We start from the raw sequence: 19,924 nt of genomic DNA on the forward strand, positions 1-19,924 counted from the left end.
CAGCAATGTTTTTTTTTGGAGTAGTTTCCTTTCCTCCATGGCGTCCTTCCATGAATGCAGGAGTTTGGTAGGAGGCAGCAAGTGGGAATAAAAGGATCCTTGTCTGGTTGGTTGCCAGTGTTCCACAGGAGTCGGTATTGGGACCACTTCTTTTTATGCTGTATATAAATGATTTAGTTGGTGAAGTAGATGTCTTTGTTGCCAAGTTTGCAGATGATATGAAGATTGGTGGAGAGGCAGGTAGTGTTGAGGAAACAGGTAGGATGCAGAAAGACTTAGACAGATTAGGAGAATGGGCAAGAAAGTGGCAAATGAAATACAATGTTGGAAAATGCATGGTCATGCACTTTGGTAGCAGAAATCTACGTGAGGACTATTTTCCAAACGGGGAGAAAATCCAAAAATCAGAGATGCAAAGGGACTTGGGAACCCTTGTGCAGAACACCCTAAAGGTTAACTTGCAGGTTGAGTTGGTGGTGAGGAAGGCAAATGCAATATTAGCTTTCATTTCAAGAGGTCTAGAATACAAAAGAAGGGATGTGATGCTAAAGCTTTATAAGGCACTGGTGAACCTCACCTTGAGTATTGTATACAGTTTTGGGCTCCTCATCTTAGAAAAGATGTGTTGGCATTGGAGAGGATCCAGAGGAGATTCACAAGGATGATTCCAGGAATGAATGGGTTTTCATATGAGGAACATTTGATGACTCTGGATCTGTACTCGCTGAAATTCAGAACGATGAAGGGGGATCTCATTGAAACCTTTCGAATGTTGAAAGGCCTAGACAGAGTAGATGTGGAAAGGATGTTTCCCATGGTGGGAGAGTCTAGGATAAGAGGGCATAACCTCAGGATAGAGGGGTGTCTATTCAAAACAGATATGTGGATACATTTCTTTAGCCAGAGGGTGGTGAATTTGTGGAATTTGTTGCCATGTGCAGCTGTGGAGGCCAGGTCATTGGGTGTTTTAAAGGCACAGATTGATAGGTTCTTGATTGGACATGGCATCAAAGGTTACGGGGAGAAGGCTGGGAAGTGGGGTTGAGGAAGAAGGAAAAAAAGGATCAGCCATGATTGAATGGTGGAGCAGACCTGATCGGCCAAATGACCTAATTCTGTTCCTATGTCTTACGATCTAACACCATTTTTGTTCAGTGTTTTTCTTATAGTGGACACATGAACAGAGACTTTAGCAAGTTCTAGAGATTTCTGCAGGTCTTTTGCTGTTACTCGAGTTCTTTTTCACCTCCTTCAGCATTGCACGTTGTGCTCTTGGTGTGATCTTTGTAGGATACCCACTCCTAAGGAGAGTAGCAACAGTACTGGGTTTCCTCCATTTTTAGAAAGTTTCTCTTACTGTGGACTGATGAACATTTCGGTCTTTAGAAATGCTTTTGTAGTCTTTTCAAGCTTCATGCATCTCTATAATTCTTCTAAGGTCCTCAACGCATGGTACACATAAACAGGTCTTTCTTGAGAAGAGCAAGCTCTGTCAGTAACCTGACTTTGTGTGTCTTTTTTACAGGTCAGGGCACCTCTACAACTCACGCCTCCAATCTCAACTTATTGATTGGAACTCCTGACTCCAAATAGCTTTTGTAGAAGGCATTACCCCAGTGGTTCACATACTTTTTCCAACAAATATCATGTAATATTGGATCATTTTTTCTCAATAACTAAATGAACAAGTATAATGTTTCTGTATTATTTATTTATTTGGGTTCTCTTGATTTAGTTTTAGGACTTGCATGAAGATCTGATCATTTAGGTCATATTTATGCAGAAATAGAGAAAATTCTACAGGATTCACAAACTTCCTAGCACACTGTACATAAATGTATGAGGTGTATTTAATGAAGTTGGTGAGTGGCAGATACAACTGCAGGAAAGATAGAGAAGGGGAAAATAGAGAATTACCAGTTATGATTAAAGAAAATCTTTTTTAGGATTTCCTTGGCATCAGCAATGACTTGCTTAAACTCCAATTTTGTGACTTATGAGGAGGTGAAAGTGGTTCCATGGATGGAGCAGGAGGTGGACATTTGGGTAGTATGTCAGTGCCATAGTGCTTTCACTGTATATACTAGTCTACTGTGTTATCAGTACCACTCCAAATGCTCGTTCTCTACTGTTGAGTGCTTATAGACCTGAGATTCTCATGAATCATCAGTGTCTTTGGGCATTTGTAAGGAGACATTGAGCATATCCTTGTATCTTTTCCTATGTACATCTGTTATCTCTTCTTATAATAAAAACATGAAGCAGAGTGGCTGCTTTGGAAGTCTGGTGTCATGAATGCAAACAATGTGGCTCAATTGTTGTAATCAATTGAGTTCAACTAGACCCTCACTGCTGTTGACGTTGTCCTGGGAAAGGACACTGATGCTAGTTAGCTTGTCCTCTTAGTGAATTTGGATGAATCTGTGGAGATAGAGTTGATGGTGTATTTCCAGTCCCTTGCAGCGTCTGCTTCAGTTGTCCAGATTTTAGAGATTACTGCTTCCCAGCGGACAGTGATTTTGGGGTCTTAGCATTCAAATGTCCTTTCCCTCATTTGACCATATTATGCTGGGGCACACAAGGTAGTGGTAATTTTCATCCTTGATATCTGCCATCACTGAGAGATGCTGAGATATAGGAATTAGTCAACATTTTCTATGATAATGCTGAAAACCTTTATTAGCAGAGGGTAGTGTGGTGCAGCATTGGGAGGCTATTGAAGGAGCTTTGCCTTGTCAATGTTGAGCACTGGACCCCTCCTCTCTTAGGTTCACAGGTCCAGAGAATCAGGTTTGATTCTGACCTTGGATGCTTTCTGTTAAGTTTTGTGACTTCAAAACATTAAACTAATTCAAAGGAAAACGAGAGCCAAGAGATGCGAGTCAAACTTCATTCTTTACTTCAAGTGAGGTGCATGCTTATCTCATGGTAGCATCATGACATATGCAATTCACATATTTTTACATATAACCTCTAAAGAATTATTTAATGAACAAAAATGCTTAATCAAACAATATATTTACAATATTACTCAAATATTACTGAAATTTTAAAAATACAACACTCCTCCATGCTTAGTTATTAACTCTAAGTCAACAGAGAATGCATCTAATATACTATATAATGCAACTATTATACATAATTCCACAGCCTATTGAAGTTTTAAATTGTCCCATTCAGGCCTAATGATTTAATCACTGTGGAAGCACTCTTACTCATGTGGGATAACATCTTTCCTGAAAACTGGGGTCACTCTGCTTGTCAGGTGAGATTGTGGCTGTGAAATAATCTCAGGCTTTGGGGCCTCCTCCATGGTGGTTGTAGGAGTTGACTTTGAGATGCAGGAAGTGGTACTGATAGCTCTGGCCACCTTCTCCTTTTCTTGGCTTTCTCTCTGGAACTACTTTGATCCTTGCTTCTCTCCTGGTACTGCCTTCTTCCTCTCTCTCTATCCCACTTTCTCTTTCTCACATTCCTTCTCACCTTCACACCTTTTTCTTTCTTGCTCATGTTCTTTCTTTCTATATCTTTTCCCCTTTTCAACTTCTTATCTTCCTTTTTCTCACCTTCCTTCTTTCAAGGATGTGCATCTTGATCTTGAGAAGATGCATTTAGTTTACTGAAGTATTCTGTCGCTCCCTTTACAGTCTGATCTCTCCTCTTGATTTCCTCATTTACATCATCTGACGAATCCTCTGTTTTCGTATCTCCGTTGACTCCTTTCTTTTTGACCTTCCATTAACCCAGCTAGGTTTTGGTCTTTGCATCTACTTTTACAAGCAGCTTTTTGTCTCCCACTTGAAGTTCATGCAATAACCTTAATGCACACAGAGTTGAACATGTCTATCTGTCCAATGTAGCCAGCCATTTCTGCTCTGAATTCTTCCATTTTTTGCTTTTTTAAAAACATGACTGAATCTACACATGAACGGCTGTTTTTCTTTTATTTGCTGTTCCCCCGACACCCTGACAAAGTGGTGTCAAGAAAACAACCTCACCCTTAATGTCACAAAAACAAAGGAGCTGGTTGTGGACTACAAGAGGAATGGAGATAGTCTAACCCCTATTGACATCAGTGGATTTGGGGTTGAGTGGGTGAACAGCTATAATTTTCTCAGCATAAACATTACTGAGGACTTCACTTAGTCTATACACTCCAGCTGTGTAGTGATAAAAAGCACAGCAGTGCCTCTTTCACCTCAGGTAGTTGAGGAAGTTTGGTATGAGCCCCCAAATCCTAAGAACTTTCTACAGGGCCACAATTGAGAGCATCCTGACTGGCTGCATCACTGCCTGGTACGGGAACTGTACTTCCCTCAATCACAGGACTCTGTAGAGAGTGGTGCGGACAGCCCAGCGCATCTGTAGATGTGAACTTCCTATCATTCAAGACATTTACAGAGACAGGTGTGTAAAAAGGCCCGAAGGATCATTGGGACCCGATTCACCACAACCACAAACTGTACCAGCTGCTTCTTTTTAAGAAATGGTACCATAGCATAGAAACCAGGACCAACAGGCTCCAGGACAACTTCTTCCACCAGGCCATCAGACTGATTAATTCATGCTGATACAATTGTATGAGGGGTAATTGATAAGTTTGTAGCCTACGGTAGAAGGGGTCAATTTTAGAAAACCTAGCACATTTATTTTTCAACGTTGTCCCCTCCTACATTTACACACTTAGTCCAGCGGTCGTAGAGTATACGGATCTTGGACCTCCAGAAAGTGTCTACAGCAGGGGTGATTGATGTTTGTGCCAGAGGTAGAAGGAGATGAGTTATACAGCTCTCATTATATGCACATGCAGTTCAACTCTTTGATTATGCAGAAAGTTTGAAGTTAATAACTCATCAGGGGTGATTGATAGGTTTGTGGCCTAAGGTGAGATGAGTTATTAACTTCAGACTTTTTGCATAATCACTGATAAACAGTTGAACTGCATGTGCATGTAACGAGAGCTGTGTAGCTTATCTCCTTCTCCCTTAGGCCACAAACTTATCAATCTCCTATCTGTGGACACTTTCTGGAGGCCCAAGATCTGTATGCTCCACAACCACTGGACTAAGTGTGTAAATGTAGGAGGGGACTATGTTGAAAAATAAAAACGCTAGGTTTTCTAAAATTGACTCCTAATTTCTTAGGCCACGAACTTATCAATCACCTCTCATGTTTCTGTTATATTGAATGTTCTGTTGTACATACTGTTTATTATAAATTACTATAAATTGCACATTGCACATTTAGACTGAGATGTAACATAAAGATTTTTACTCATGTATATGAAGGATGTAAATAATAAAGTCAATTAAATTCATTGCTGCGCTTCAACAGGTTGGTCGCTGTCTCGGGTTTGTTTTAAGAGTACTTCGTCACCATTCATATATTTTATGACTCAAAAACATTAAACTAATTCAAATGAAAGCAAGAGAGCTGGGAGATGCAAGTCTAACTTCGTTCTTTACTTTAAGCGAGTTGCACACTTATCACATGATCTGATGATGTATGCAGTTCACTTATTTTTACATGTAACCTGTAATGAATTATTTAAACAAAAAAGAATGCTTAATTAAACAATATATTTACAATATTACTCTAATACACTGAAATATTAAATGCACACCACATTCCATTACTGCGTGAGTTTATTTTGGATGTCCCAGTTTCTTCCCATATCCCAAGATATGCTTATATGTTAATTGGGTACTATAAAGAACCCAATTAGAATAACTACATTTCCAAGGAACCAAAAGGGGAGTAATGTATCTATTTTATATCCTTGCTGGGGAAGAGAAAAGGATAGGAATTACTGGGATATTTGATATAATTTTGTGATTTTCCATCAGTGAGGTAGTTGTGATTTTTAAAAATGTATACCTTGTTTAAAACACAGACAGTAGTTTAATATTGGTGGTAGGCAACTTTTAGAAACAGTAATCCACAAAGGAATTGATAATTACTTGAACTAATATGGTCTAGTAGAGGAAATACAGCACCAATTTATTTCTGTAAGTTTTGCTTGCCTGACTTTATTTGAGTATTTTTTGGTTATCTAAATGAGGTAGATAAATACAGAGCAGTTGATGTGCTTATGGACTTCCAAATGCCATTTGATAAAGAACCATTCATTAGGCTTTTAGATAAAATCTGTGACTCTTTCTCCGGTTCAGTATCTGCACTGCCTTTTTTGTATGTGTTTATTAGAAATACAGTTTTGTGGTGTGCCATTTCAATCTTTGTATTGGCACAAAACTTGGAAAGAATTATCACAGAAATGTCAGGGTTCATGGAAGCCTCTTGCATTATGACTCTCACTGCAATTCTCCCACTTATTTTCTCTTAAATGCCCATCAATATCCCCTGGTTTTTCCACTACTCACCAGTTAACCTGGCAAGAGGTTTTTTTGATAAAACTTCACCCCAAAGGCAACCCACCTTGTCACAGGGAAAATGTGCAAGTTCCTTACAGACAGCACCTGAGGTGGAGAATGAACTTGGTTATTGGAGCTGTGTGGGAGCACCGTTAACTGCTGTGCCTCTGTGCCACCGTATGATTGAGACTCCTAGAATCACAACCAGTTTTCTGCCAGCTTGTAGACTTTTGACAGAAATTTGTAGCTAACTGTAATACTTCAGGCAATTTAATTTTTATGAGATTTTAATTATACAGGCCTAACAAGGAGAACACAGGAGAAGTGAACAGTACTGGTGCAACAATCATCAAACATGGTCGAAATCCAGGAAAAGTCTTTATGCAAGTTCATTACTTAAAGGCAAGAGCTTCCTTTTAAGTATATATAGTACAATTATAAAGTTAACTTGGACATATTTCTTGGCAACTTGCTGTAATTCAGTGAGTGATCATTCTCTCAATGGAGGTGAAAGGATGAATATTGGGGTACGTCACTTCCAAGGTTTTCCTAGCTTCACCTGAGAGTAAAATGAACTAACTTTGTACAAAGTTCATTGGATTGTGGAACTCAGTCATTACGTATTGGATCGATTGAAAGTGAGAAATTTTGTTGGTATGGGTATCAGTGAAAGCAGAACACAGGCAGGAATGCAGAATTGAGGTGCCAATCAGCATTACCAGTCTGAGTGGTGGAACAAAATTTAAATCTCAAATGGCCTGCTGTTCCATTTGATTAAATCAGAATTATTGTTGCTGCCTCCTTTCTGGCCAATTGGCTTAATCAAAAGAAATAGGCCATCATTCAGCATTAGGTTTTAGGTTGTTTTGCAGTATGGAGGTGTATGCTGAGCAACTCCCATCCTTTTTAATGGAGATACCTACCTTGTCTGAAAAGGTAAATTGGAAGTGAATTAATTTTTTTAAACTATTTTAAATTTATTTCTAGCACTTTTAAGATATTTTAAAATCTTTGTTTTAGTTACTTCGCTCTACGTATCTGGAATAACCTTCCAGAGGATCTGAAGTCTGCCCCAACTTTAAGCTCTTTTAAATTAAGGCTTAAAACTTCTCTTATCACTGTAGCTTTTAATTAGGATCTCCTGCACTATAACATTTATTTATTAAATTTATTTTGTGCAATTTCATTCTCTTATGATATCTGAAATTTGATGTTTGATTTGTATATCTTGTTCTATGTAAAGCACTTTGAATTGTCTTGTGTTTGAAAAGTAGTATATGAGTTGTTTTTAAATGCCTCTTACAAAAGACTACCTGGAAGGAACCTCAAGATGTGTTGCCTGACAACTAGATGCTGTTAGTTAACTACTTTGCCTCTTGGGAGGGTCCAAAGCATCAGACCATCTAGAGGACATGACCTGCAGGGCTATAAAAAGCAAATGTGGTCACAGGAAAAGTGCAGAGGGCTGAATGCAGTTAGTGAGCCAGATTAACTATGATTTGACTCATTATTTTTTAACCATTTGAATAATTCAGCTTTTGAAGCACAGGTATTTGCATGAGCACACATGTTGAACTAATTGCTTTAGTTTCTCACATAAATATTGCATCTTGTTTGATGGGAGCTGCTGGGTCTTTGAATTTGATTTTGTTCCATCAAATAATATTTGTACAAACTGCATTTTCTTCATGTTGGATTGAGACATTGATTTTAGGTTTTTTAATATATTATGAGAAAAAGTAAGTGTATTTGTGAAGATGTCAGGTTTAATCAAAGCCCTGGTGTTGAGTAGGTATTAGTGATTATTTTTTTAACAAATTGCCGAAGGCGTAATTAAGTCCTTCAAGTAGAACTATACAAGGGAAACTGATATGTATCAAAATAATGGTGAGTAATTATGCTAGCTATGTTGAAATGTTATCTGCATTTTAAATGCTCAACTTTTAATCTGCTATTTTATACCTCCAATTATATTCCTTGTTAGTCATCTGTCACAATTTCCTGTTTTTTGATTGTGAATATTTTTTAGGGTTATTTTCTGCTCCATTACCTTGAGAACCAAGTGGGACAAAAGGCTTTTCTCAATTTTTTGGGGTTATTTGTGGAGAGGTTTCATGGGCAACTAATTCTTTCTCAGGTGAGTTACTTTGTAAGAACTATTTGTTTATGTTATTTTAATGATGTAATTGTGAGATATGCAACATTTAACCTGCAAAGCACACAAACTGTAGAACTTCTATAATTAAGAAAAAAAACTAAAGTAGCTATGGCCTGGAAATATCCAGTGTATCCAGCAATGCCGTGATAAAAATTAAGAACTGTGCTGCTGAACCACAAACTATAAATGGAGCATCTTGTCTAATGTTCCTTTCACTGAAACCAGTGTTCTGCATTTTTAATTCACTGCTTACATTAAGTATGAAGATCAAGTGAGGACAAATCTAAGTGTGCTAAAACAGGCTGTAAATTTTAAAAATCTAGTTTTTTTAAAACTATTATTTGTTGAATTCTAATTCCTGTTTATCACAGTTGTTATTATTTCAAAATTAGGATTTTCTACACATGTTTATGGAGAATTTTTCAGAACTTGGGAGGTAAGTACAAAAGATACTTTGTTTCACAATTTAAACATGATATTTAGTCCAGACATTGAAAAGATAATTTGGAATTTTTTAGTGGTTTACTGAGCAAAATATTAACCCTGTCCATAAGGTAATTTGATACACCTTGTAATGTCGTGGGTTTATCCATTAAAGAAAGTATTTTCATAAAATCAGAAAATGTTGAAATACAAATGAGGCCATTTAGTCCATCATTTTGCCCCATTTATCTTCCCCTTCCCCATGAGCCCAAATCCATTTCGCCATTTACTTCAACTCCTTTTGAAAGCTTTTACTGATTCAGTAATAACTTTAAAAGGGAACAGAGAAGAACTACATCAGAACAGCTCTGTGTAAAGGTTAGTACTCATAGAACCATAGAACATTACAGCACAGAAACAGGCCTTTTGGCCCTTCTTGGCTGTGCCAAACCATTTTTCTGCCTAGTCCCACTGACCTGCACCTGGGCCATATCCCTCCAAACCCCTCTCATCCATATACCTGCCCAAGTTTTTCTTAAATGTCAAAAGTGAGCCCGTATTCACCACTTCATCTGGCAGCTCATTCCACACTCCCACCACTCTCTGTGTGAAGAATCCCCCCCCCCCATGTTGCCTTTAAACTTTTCCCCCTTCACCCTTAACCCATGACCTCTGGTTTTTTTCTCCCCTAGCCTCAGTGGAAAAAGCCTGCTTGCATTCACTCTATCTATACCCATCATAATTTTATACATCTCTATCAAATCACCCCTCATTCTCCTATGCTCCAGGGAATAAAGTCCTAACCTATTCAACCTTTCTCTGTAACTCAGTTCTCAAGTCCCGGCAACATCCTTGTAAACCTTCTCTGCACTTTCAACCTTATTAATATCCTTCCTGCAATTAGGTGACCAAAACTGCACACAGTACTCCAAATTTACTCTCACCAATGTCTTATACAACCTCACCATTACATTCCAACTCTTATACTCAATACTTTGATTTAAAAAGGCCAATATACCAAAAGCTCTCTTTATGACCCTATCCACCTGTGACGCCACTTTTAGGGAATTATGTATCTGTACTCCCAGATCCCTCTGTTCTACTGCACTCCTCAGTGTCCTACCGTTTACATTGTATGTTCTACCTTGGTTTGACCTTCCGAAGTGCAATACCTCACACTTGTCCGCATTAAGCTCCATCTGCCATTTTTCAGCCCATTCCTCCAACTGGTCCGAATCCCTCTGCAAGCTTTGAAAACCTTCCTCACTGTCCACTACACCTCCAATCTTTGTATCATCAGCAAATTTGCTGATCCAATTTGCCACATTATGTTGCTGTTTTCTACAAATTGTCTTAAATCAGTCCCCTTGGTAATCAGTGCTTCTGAAATTGCAAACCATTTTTCTCTATTTAATCAGTCAAACCCCTTCTTAGTCTTTGAGCCTCACTAAAACTTTACTTGGTCTCCTCTGCCCTCGTGAAGAATTTACCCAGTTCCTCTATGGTACCATTTTGAAAAAAAAAAATCCTCTATAATCATTCTAAGAACTTGATATCCTTCCTTGAATGTGTTGGTCAGTCAGTTGCAGGTTGGGCTTAACTAGATCTTTCTAAAGATTTAACCTCTCTTTCATTTCATTCACTGTTTCTAAATCAAGTGAATTATGTTCATTGAAGTCCGTTATTCCATCTTCAAAGTCTTGAATTTGTACATCTGCTTATTTTTCTGCATTCTTTTGAAACATTATATTGTTTAGTTAATATTCTCATTTTTCTTATTCTTAATGATTCAAATTTGATTCTTAATGATTCAATGATTCAAACTTAGTGTTCATTGCCAGTCCTTTTGAGCCCTCCTGAAGTGTGTGCTGAATCTCCCCCTTGCTGTTTATTTAGTGTCATCTGCCGATGGAAAGAATAAGCTGTACGTCTCAAGTTTTATCATTGATACCCTCCGGAAAAGAGCCATGGTATTATACCCATTTCCCTGTGAAATTCGCACTCTTGTCTTGTAGCAGCATCGGTTTCCTTTGGGTGCTGTGGCTTCTCCCCACCTACCAAACACATGCAGGTTGATTGCTAAGTTAGCCACTATAAATTGCCTCTTGTATGTGGATGAGGTGCAGAATCTAGAGGAGAGGGAGTTGAGAGGAATGTGGGGGGCAATGAATAGTTATGGATAGTGTCACGAATCTCGTGACAAGTTGAAAAGGACCAACAGAAATGGAACACACCTGGAGTCTAGTTTACTATAAATTAAGACTATATTTATTACTGCTACGAATTAATATCATTAAAACCGGGTAATATGATACAGGTTATAAACTATTATATATCTATCTATCTCTGCGTAAATGTGTGTGTGTGGATACAAAGATAATAGTCCCGGAGGTAGATATCAGTTTTACGGTGTCAGATAAGTTTAAGCCGTTCAGTTCACCTTGTGTTGCATTGAGTTGAATTGAGGGAGAGAGAGAGAGTTAATTGAGTTGATGTTTACATTGGCAGCTTTAGTTGTTCTTGCTTCCGAAGTCTTTAGAGTCACTTTTTGTGAACCCCACACAGACACAGATGGACAGAGCCCCTTCTAGGGAACGGTCTACTAACCCACGGCACGGGTTCACTACCAGCAAACCCCCACAGGCAAGCTCTTACCCGCACTGGTAATCACGGGTCGTAATTAATCGGTCTGTGGCCTCCACCCTTGTGGTGGTCTTGAACTCCACCAGTGGTTTCTCGGGTAGCTTCTGCACTTCTCCCGTGTCGTGTCTCCTTTGCTGTTATCAGACCAAAGCCTCAACTTTTATATTCCATCCGAAATTCCAGCTGTCCATTAGCTCAACCGCTCTGAGCTGTTACCATGGTGACTTCCCAGCTCGTGTCTCAGCTGGCGCCATATTCTCTGTCTCTCAAGGTCACAATTAAAAGTGTTATCAAAACCAAATCAGAGTCCTCTCTTTCTTTTAATTGCCTCCTTTTTCATTAGACTGCTGAATTTTCTAGCAGTTTCTCACTTGCACGACAAGTGCGTCCTTGATGGTTGGCAGGTATTTGGTGGGCTGAAGGGCCTTGTTTCCCTGTTGTATCTCTAAAGGTGCAGACTCATTTAATATTGCTCTTCACTGAGATTTAAAGTTGTAGTTAAGTTTATTATCTCTGTGCACATATGCCACTATATACCACCCTGAGATTCATTTTATTGCAGGCATTCACGGTATATACAAGGAAACACAATACATTCAATGAAAAACTGCACACTACAAAAACAGACAACCAATATGCATAAGGCAACAAATTATGCCGAGACAAAGTAAAAGATAAACAAAATAATAATAATAAATACTGAGGATGTGAGTTGTAGTGTCCTTGAAAGTGAGTACATAGTGTGTGGAATCAGTTCAGTGTTGGGATGAGTAAAGTTGTCCCCACTGGTTCAACAGCCTGATGGTTAAGGGGCAATAACTGTACCTGAATCTGGTGGTGTGGGAGCTGAGGCTCCTGTATCTGACGGCAGAAGCAAGGAGAGAGCATGGACTGGATGGTGGGGGTCTTGATGATAGATGCTGATTTCCTGTGACAGTGCCCCTTGTAGATGTGCTCAATGGTGGGGAGAGATTCACCTGTGAGGGATTGGACTGCATCCCCTACTTTTTTTTAATGTTTTTCCTTTCAAGGGCATTGGAGTTTCCGTAACAGGCCACAATGCAATCAGTCTTGATGCTTTCCACTGTACATGTATAGAGGTTTATCAAAATTTTAGATGGCATGCTGAACCTTCACAAATTTCTAAGGAAGTAAGAGATTGGTTATATTGTAGACTCCTCGTTCAAAATCACGTTAGGATGCAAGTATAGAGAGAGACAATATTTTGAGCCATGGAGTCATATGCATGAAAACAGGCCATTTTGACCCACCAGATCTGCAATGCCCAATTCATGTCATCTTTCAGCATTTGCCCTATAATCTTCCATACCAAGGTGTTTGTCTGGACACTACATGAATGCCATCAGCCACTCTGCTTCCACCATTCTCTCAGGTAGTGTGTTCCAGTTACTTGCTGCTAAGCTTCCCCTTGGATTCCTTCTATATTCTTACTCCTTACTTAAATCCGGCTTTATCTCCTCTGATATGGGGAGTCCTCTGATATAGTAGAATTCCCTTCCTGTACTCATAATTTTATATACCTCAGTCATGGCCCCTCTTAACCACCAATGCTCCAGATTTTACAGACTCAGCCTTTCCAGTCTCACATAATTGATGGACTTCCGTTCATGCAACATCCTGGTGAATCTCTGAACCTTCTCCAGTGTAATTGCATGTTTTGAAGAAGTTACTCATCAGTCCTTCAGGTTGATGGAGTCAAAGGTTAAAGTAGGCCATGTAGAATGGCTGGTGCTGCTGCTCTGTTTTTCTTGGAGTTGACTCTTCATGAGGACCATGCCCGATTATATACACTTGGCATGTTTCATTCCACGGAATTAAATCCAGCAATGTATCATTGGCATGGACCTACATTCATCATCAAGGTTTTTGCTATGCATTTTAGGAGTTTCTGCTCCAATTTATTATTCATTTGGAAAGTTTAATATTAAATTGAAGTTTCTCTCTTTGCTTTATTCACTATAGTCAGGGGCTGTCTACAGAAACTATCTATCGAGTCTGGTTGGATGTAGCAGGATTGCCAAAGGTAAATTTTTGTACCTACTTGCATTAGCAGTTTTTAAAAATAAAAACAGAAATTGTTGGAAATACTCAGTGGGTCAGACAGCACCTGAACATTGAACAATACAGCATACAAATATGCCCTTTTGCCCACAATGTTGTGCTAAAGTAAACTAATAATTAAAGATAGAGCTAAGTTAATTCCTTCTGTCTATACAATGTTTTTATTCTCGATTGTTTGCACAGTCATATATCTATCTAAGTGCTCTTGAATACCTCTGCTGGATTTGCCTTCACTGCCGTCCCTGGCAGTACATCTCATGCACCCACCACTCTCTGTAAAAAAAAAAAATTGCTCTGCACATCCCTTTTGAACTTCCCCCCTCACCCTCAATGTACGCACACAGATGTATATATAATTTCGACCCTGGGAAACAGACCTATTTTCCTCTTTCTGCAGAAAGTTTCATGATCAGAATATTTCCACTATTTTCTGTATATATTGCAGGTCTCTAGTATCTGCGGTTTCTTTATGCTTTTCAATGAGCTGAATCTAAATTGCTTGTGTTTGGATTCATGTAGCCTATACTTACACCTACTCTGTTTTGCATGTGTGGGAGTTTTTCAGAGACTGAATGCCTGTCACTTGATTGAAAAATTACTTGAAAAAGGTTTAATGTAAAATTAAAATTCTATTAAATACAAATTGAAATTCAGCACACTAACTCTTTTAGGATTTAATAACGCCTTTATAAGAAAGATTTATACTTCAGAAAAATTAGTAAGTAACAATAGAAAAGCAAAAGAGCAGTGTTACATCAATGCTACTGGCGGAGTATTTTAGTAGTCAGTGTAGCACTATTACAGTGCCAGCAACCCAGTTTCAATTTCGCCGCTGTCTCTATGGAGTTTTTAACGTGCTCCCTATGACCACATGGCACACACTTCAAAGACATATGGATTAGGATTAGTAAACAGTGAGCCTGCTGTGTTGGAGGCATGACCATGCTTGCGAACTGCCCCCATCACATTCTCGTGTTGGTCGTTGATGCAAAATGATGCATATCCCTATTGTGTTTCAATGTTTCAAAGTCCATGTGACAAATAAATCTAATTTTTATCTTTATGTAATGTTCGACTGGAAAAAAGAATATTGAAGCACTGAAGGAAGTGACATTGTAATATTCTTTTCTGTAACAGCACTGAATGGTCGTAGTCAATCAGAAAGGTTAAGGAGGCAGGTGCTCTTTTCTTTGCAAGAAAAAATTTAGAGAAATAATTTTTACTTGTTGAAAAATGCAAAACAGGACAGTATTAACAAAAGATAACCACCAAAATCTTACATAAAAACTTAAGAGGAATCTTCTAACTTAAAAAGAATATAGAACTTGCTTCCACAAGTTGAAGTAGAAAGCACCAACAAATTTAATGGTAAGTGTGATGCACTCATGATGGAGAAAGGAATAACTGGAATACAGGGTAGATAGGAAATGTTAATCAGTGTGGATGCAGACCCTTTCAGACTATAAATACTGGCTTGGACCTAGTACCCAATTGGACCGCTTCTACTCTTCTAAACTACTGCACTTTACTAACTAACACTAACACCAGATTATAGAAAGTTAAATTTGTTTTAGCCTCAAAAATTAATGTATGTTTTAATGTGTTTGAACAGAATCTGAAACCAGTAAGGATTAAATGTTGAGGTAATTTCAGTCATGTGGTTGGTTCCTTTCATTTACTATAAAAGTTAGAGAATATTGAGTACTCTTACAATTCAGAATGATACCTGAGCAGTGTTTCAATAACCAATCTGATCTTTTAACTATTCTTGGTACTAAGATGATTTCATCCTTTTTCAAGATCTGTGACCACACCCTTCGCCACTCTTGGGGCTTTTTCAAACTCTGTGACCACACCCTTGGCCACTCTTGGGGCTTATTGCCTGCCCACCTAGTCCTGGGTCCGACATTTGCCTGCTTGCTCTAGCGGACCTTGTGAGATGAACTAATCAATTCCCTCATTTGGAGCAGTGAACAGTGGTGAATCAATTGTAAATTTAAAAAATTCCTCATTCCAATATTGTGCACAGTTCTCTGAATATGATCCCACCAGGACCTTAAATTATAAATTACTGATGTCTGGGGAATGGATAATACCAATAGACACTCTCTCCTCTACTTTATAGTAGCACCATGTATAACATGCAAGATGCATTAAATTAATTCACCAAGGCTACTGACAATCCTGTTATCTCTGGCAGCTCAAAGACAGGAATGATGAAGGTATGAGAGCATCATTCTTCCAAAGCATATATTGTGTTTCAGAGTATGCCACGTACCTTAAAGTCATGATCCCGTCTGGCAACCCCCAATCTTGCTATCATCTCCTTGATTGGGTCTTAATCCCCTTGTCTGATTCCCAATTTTTCCCAGCTCCATTAATTACAGCACACCTGCTTTCCATCAGTGAATGCAGGATAAGAACCCTGGAGTCACAGCAATGGGCAGCCAGTTCGTTGTTCAACTCTAGTGTGAGTAAACCTTGTTTCCGATTCCTTAGGACTGTCAGTTCTAAGCTCCGCATCATTTCCTGGATGCTCTATGTAAACCTTGTTTCCGTGTAAAAACTGTCCCGGATACCTGTTCCATGTTTGCGATGGTGCTAACGCCTCACAACTCTGTCTCCGGGCCTGTATCCTGCACTTGGGTTTGTCCCCAGTCACATCCTTGCAACAAAACGAACTGGCCAAGAATGAACCCAGCGGACATGGACCCCATGCAACAGGCCCTCATCAGCCAGGGCTCCCTACCGGGCTTACATGATCAACAGCTTGGAGAAATCATGGAAAAACCTTTGTGTCCTGCCCGAGGATGTAAAGAAGGTCAGTGAGCAGGTTGACTGGGTGTCTGCTCCGTCCCTTCCACAAACCCAGTCTGGGTCCTTGGGTCAGCAACACAATCACCTCGAGGGCTGTACGTACCTGAACCGGAACCCTACACTGGGGTCCTAGGGAAATGCCGGGCTTGCTTACTACAATGCTGTCTGGTTTTTGTGCAACAGCCACGTATGTACAGCTCAGACAGATCAAAAACCGCGTACATCATGGGGCTGTTACGAGGGGATGCCTTAGCATGGGCCACCATGATCTGGGACAACAGGCCAGAGGTCTGTTCCTCCTTCTCCACCTTCGTCTCCGAAACGAGGAAGGTTTTTGAAAAGCGCATTCACGGTAAGGATGCCGCTAGGTGCCTACTGACTCTCTGTCAAGGCTCGCAAAGCGTAGTAAAGAGCTCCGAACATTAGCGACTGACTCTGGATGGAATGATGAGGCACTATGGGAAGTGTTTCAACAGGGTCTCTCTGACAAGATGAAAGATGAATTAGCTGCAGGGGATGACATGGACAGCCTGGACTCTGGTCTCTCTAGCCACTAGGCTATATAATCGACTTCAAGAGCGTCTGAGAGAAAAGACCAGTTGACCTGCTCCTCGGGTCATCCCATGGCCCACCTTACCATCTCCAACCAGCCCTAACCTCTCTCTCCCTTCCATTCCTCACAGAGCTCCTGCTCCCACTGTTCTGGTGAGTCAGACAACACTCCCTTCAGCTCCCCAAATCTGGATGCAGATCCCAGCTACCATGACCTATCAACAACAGTCCCTGTCCCTATCCGCCTTGGTGGATTCTGGTGCCGAGTGAAATCTGCTGGACGAGGACATAATCCCAGCCCAGAATACCTTGGGAACCGTTAAGTACCCCACTGGAGACCCGGGTGCTGGACAGAAAACTTCTGGTTTAGGTCACCCACTGTACGCCACCTCTGACTTTGATTCTGTCTGGAAACCATCGAGAGGAGGTACGATTTAATCTCTTCCATTCTCCTCAAGCCCCAGTAGTTCTAGGATGCCCCTGGTTGAACCACCACAGCCCCCCACATCGACTGGTCTACTGGGAGGTTTGCCAGCTGGAACCCATTTTGTTACACCACCTGTCTGCAGTCAGCTCCATCCCTTAGGGAGGCTACCGTGACCTTGCCTGACTTGGAACCCCTTGATTTATCCAGAGTTCCCACAGAATACCATGACCTGGGACAGGTATTGAGCAAATAATGGGCTCTTTCCTTGCCTCCGCACCGACCGTATGATTGCACTATTGACCTTCTCCCTGGAGCCTCGTTACCCACCAGTCACCTCTATAACTTGGCCCAACCTGAGAAAAAGGCCATGGAGAAAAATAATTAGTGAGTCCCTCGCAGTGGGCATTATTCCACCCTCATCCTCCCTGGTGCATGCCGGTTTCTTTTTTGTAGAGAAAAAGGACGGGTCGCTCACCCCTGTATTGATTACTGAGGCCTCAACAACATAACCATTAAAAATAAATACCCACTGCCCCTCATTAACTTGGCATTTGAACCACTTCATGGAGCCACCATCTTCTCGAAGTTGGACTTTCGTAGCGCCTACAATCTTGTCAGGATAAGGGAGGGTGACGAGTGGAAGACGGTCTTTAACAAACCTTTGGGCCACTTTGAATACTTGGTCATGCCGTTTGGTCTCACCAATGCCCCCACCATTTTTCAAGCCCTAATCAATGATGTGCTGAGGGACTTTATTAACCGCTTTGCATTTGTTTACTTCTTGATATTCTCCAGCAGCCTCCAGAAACACATTCAGCATGTCCGTCAAGTCCTACAGAGACTATGGGAGAACAAGTTATTTGTGAAGGCAGAGAAGTGAGAATTCCACATCCCTTCAGTCAGCTTCCTGGGCTACATCATCAAGAGCGGGCAAGTGAGGGCAGACGCCCGAGAAGATCTGGGTGGTGGAAGAATTGCCCAGACCCACAACCTGCAAGCATTTATGCAATGTTTGCAAACATTTATTGCTAATTTATCAGGGATTACTCAGCTGGCAGCGCCCCTTACCCGACTTGCCTCCTCCCAGCAGTTCATTGTAGAGGTTGACACCGCTGAGTCTGGGGTGGGAGCAGTTCTGTCCCAATGATTACGTAGGGATGAGAAGCTTCACCCCTGTGCCTTCTTTTCTCGCCGGCTGTCCCCCACCGAACGGAATTATGACATGGGGAACCGGGAGCTACTGGCGGTCAAGCTAGTGTTGGAGGAATGGAGGCACTGGCTGGAAGGGGTGGAAAAATGGTTTATTGTTTGGACTGATCATAAGAACCTGGGATATATCCAGACTGCCAAACGTTTGAACTCCCGCCAAGCCCGTTGAACATTATTCTTTGGGTAGTTCAGGTGTTCTCTCACCTACCGGCCAGGGTCCAAGAACGAGAAACCTGACATGCTCTCCCACCAATACAGTTCCAAGGAGGACACTTCCAGCCCAGAGACCATCCTCCCACCATCCTGTGCGGTGGCAGCCCTCACTTGGGAGATTGAGTCCATAGTAAAAGAGGCCCAACGGGATGACCCTGACCCCAGCAATGGTCCCGCCTATCGCCTTTTAGTCCCCGATTCCGTCAGGTCTCAGGTTCTCCAGTGGGGGCACACATCTCGGTTCACCTGCCGCCCTGGGAGTGATCGGACACTGTCTCTCCTGAAAAGACACTTCTGGTGGCCTTCCATGGAGACGGATACCTGTTCCTATGTCTCTGCATGTTCCGTCTGTGCCCGTGGAAAAGCCCCCCACTGGCCACCTGCAGGATTACTTCATCCCTACCTATCCCTGGTCATTCTTGGTCGCACATCGCCTTAGGTTTCGTCACTGGCCTACCCCCTTAACACGGAAATACCACTGTACTCACCGTGGTAGACTGGTTCTCCAAGACAGTGCACTTTGTAGCCGTCCCTAAACTCCCTTTGGCACAAGAGACTGCAGACCTTCCCATCCGCCACATCGTCCGCCTCCACAGAATTCCTGCGGATATCATCTCTGATCGGGGTCCACAATTCGTTTCGCAGGTATGGAGGTCCTTCTGCCAAGCCCTGGGTGCCTATGTTAGCCTGTCATTCGGCTTCCATCCTCAGAAGAACGGGCAAACAGAACAGGTCAACCAGGATTTGGAGGCAGTGCTACATTGCACAACAATCAACAACCTGTCTACCTGGGGTGACCACCTCGCATGGGTACAATATGCCCACAACTCTCTGGTTAGTACTGTCACCAGACGATCTCCCTTTGAATGCTGTCTTGGGTACTGACCCCCGCTGTTTCCCCTTCAGGAAGAGGAGATAGCAGTACCGTCTGTTCAGGCCCATATCGATCAGTGCTGCAGGGTTTGTGAGGACACACACGGCACTGCTCTGGCCAGCCGATTGCAACCAGAGGATTTCTGTTTGCCATCG

At 41.2% G+C, this 19,924-nt stretch overlaps 1 protein-coding gene across 8 annotated transcripts in view; it reads left to right on the forward strand.

Moving 5' to 3' along the window:
* aopep (aminopeptidase O (putative)) overlaps positions 1-19,924 on the forward strand; it is a 213,228-nt gene that overhangs the window by 90,774 nt on the left and 102,530 nt on the right. For 6 of the 8 annotated variants that reach the window (XM_059969857.1, XM_059969858.1, XM_059969861.1 and 3 more), the window contains exons 8-13: positions 6,671-6,773; positions 8,401-8,508; positions 8,922-8,965; positions 13,579-13,639; positions 18,269-18,403; positions 19,541-19,729. In XM_059969857.1, coding sequence (XP_059825840.1) covers positions 6,671-6,773; positions 8,401-8,508; positions 8,922-8,965; positions 13,579-13,639; positions 18,269-18,403; positions 19,541-19,729 — 640 coding nt within the window. The remainder of the gene's footprint in view (positions 1-6,670; positions 6,774-8,400; positions 8,509-8,921; positions 8,966-13,578; positions 13,640-18,268; positions 18,404-19,540; positions 19,730-19,924) is intronic. The other 2 variants (XM_059969862.1, XM_059969864.1) reach the window with 1 other exon arrangement.

Source organism: Hypanus sabinus, chromosome 5 (genome assembly GCF_030144855.1).
Source record: "Hypanus sabinus isolate sHypSab1 chromosome 5, sHypSab1.hap1, whole genome shotgun sequence".
Lineage (NCBI taxonomy): Eukaryota > Metazoa > Chordata > Chondrichthyes > Myliobatiformes > Dasyatidae > Hypanus > Hypanus sabinus.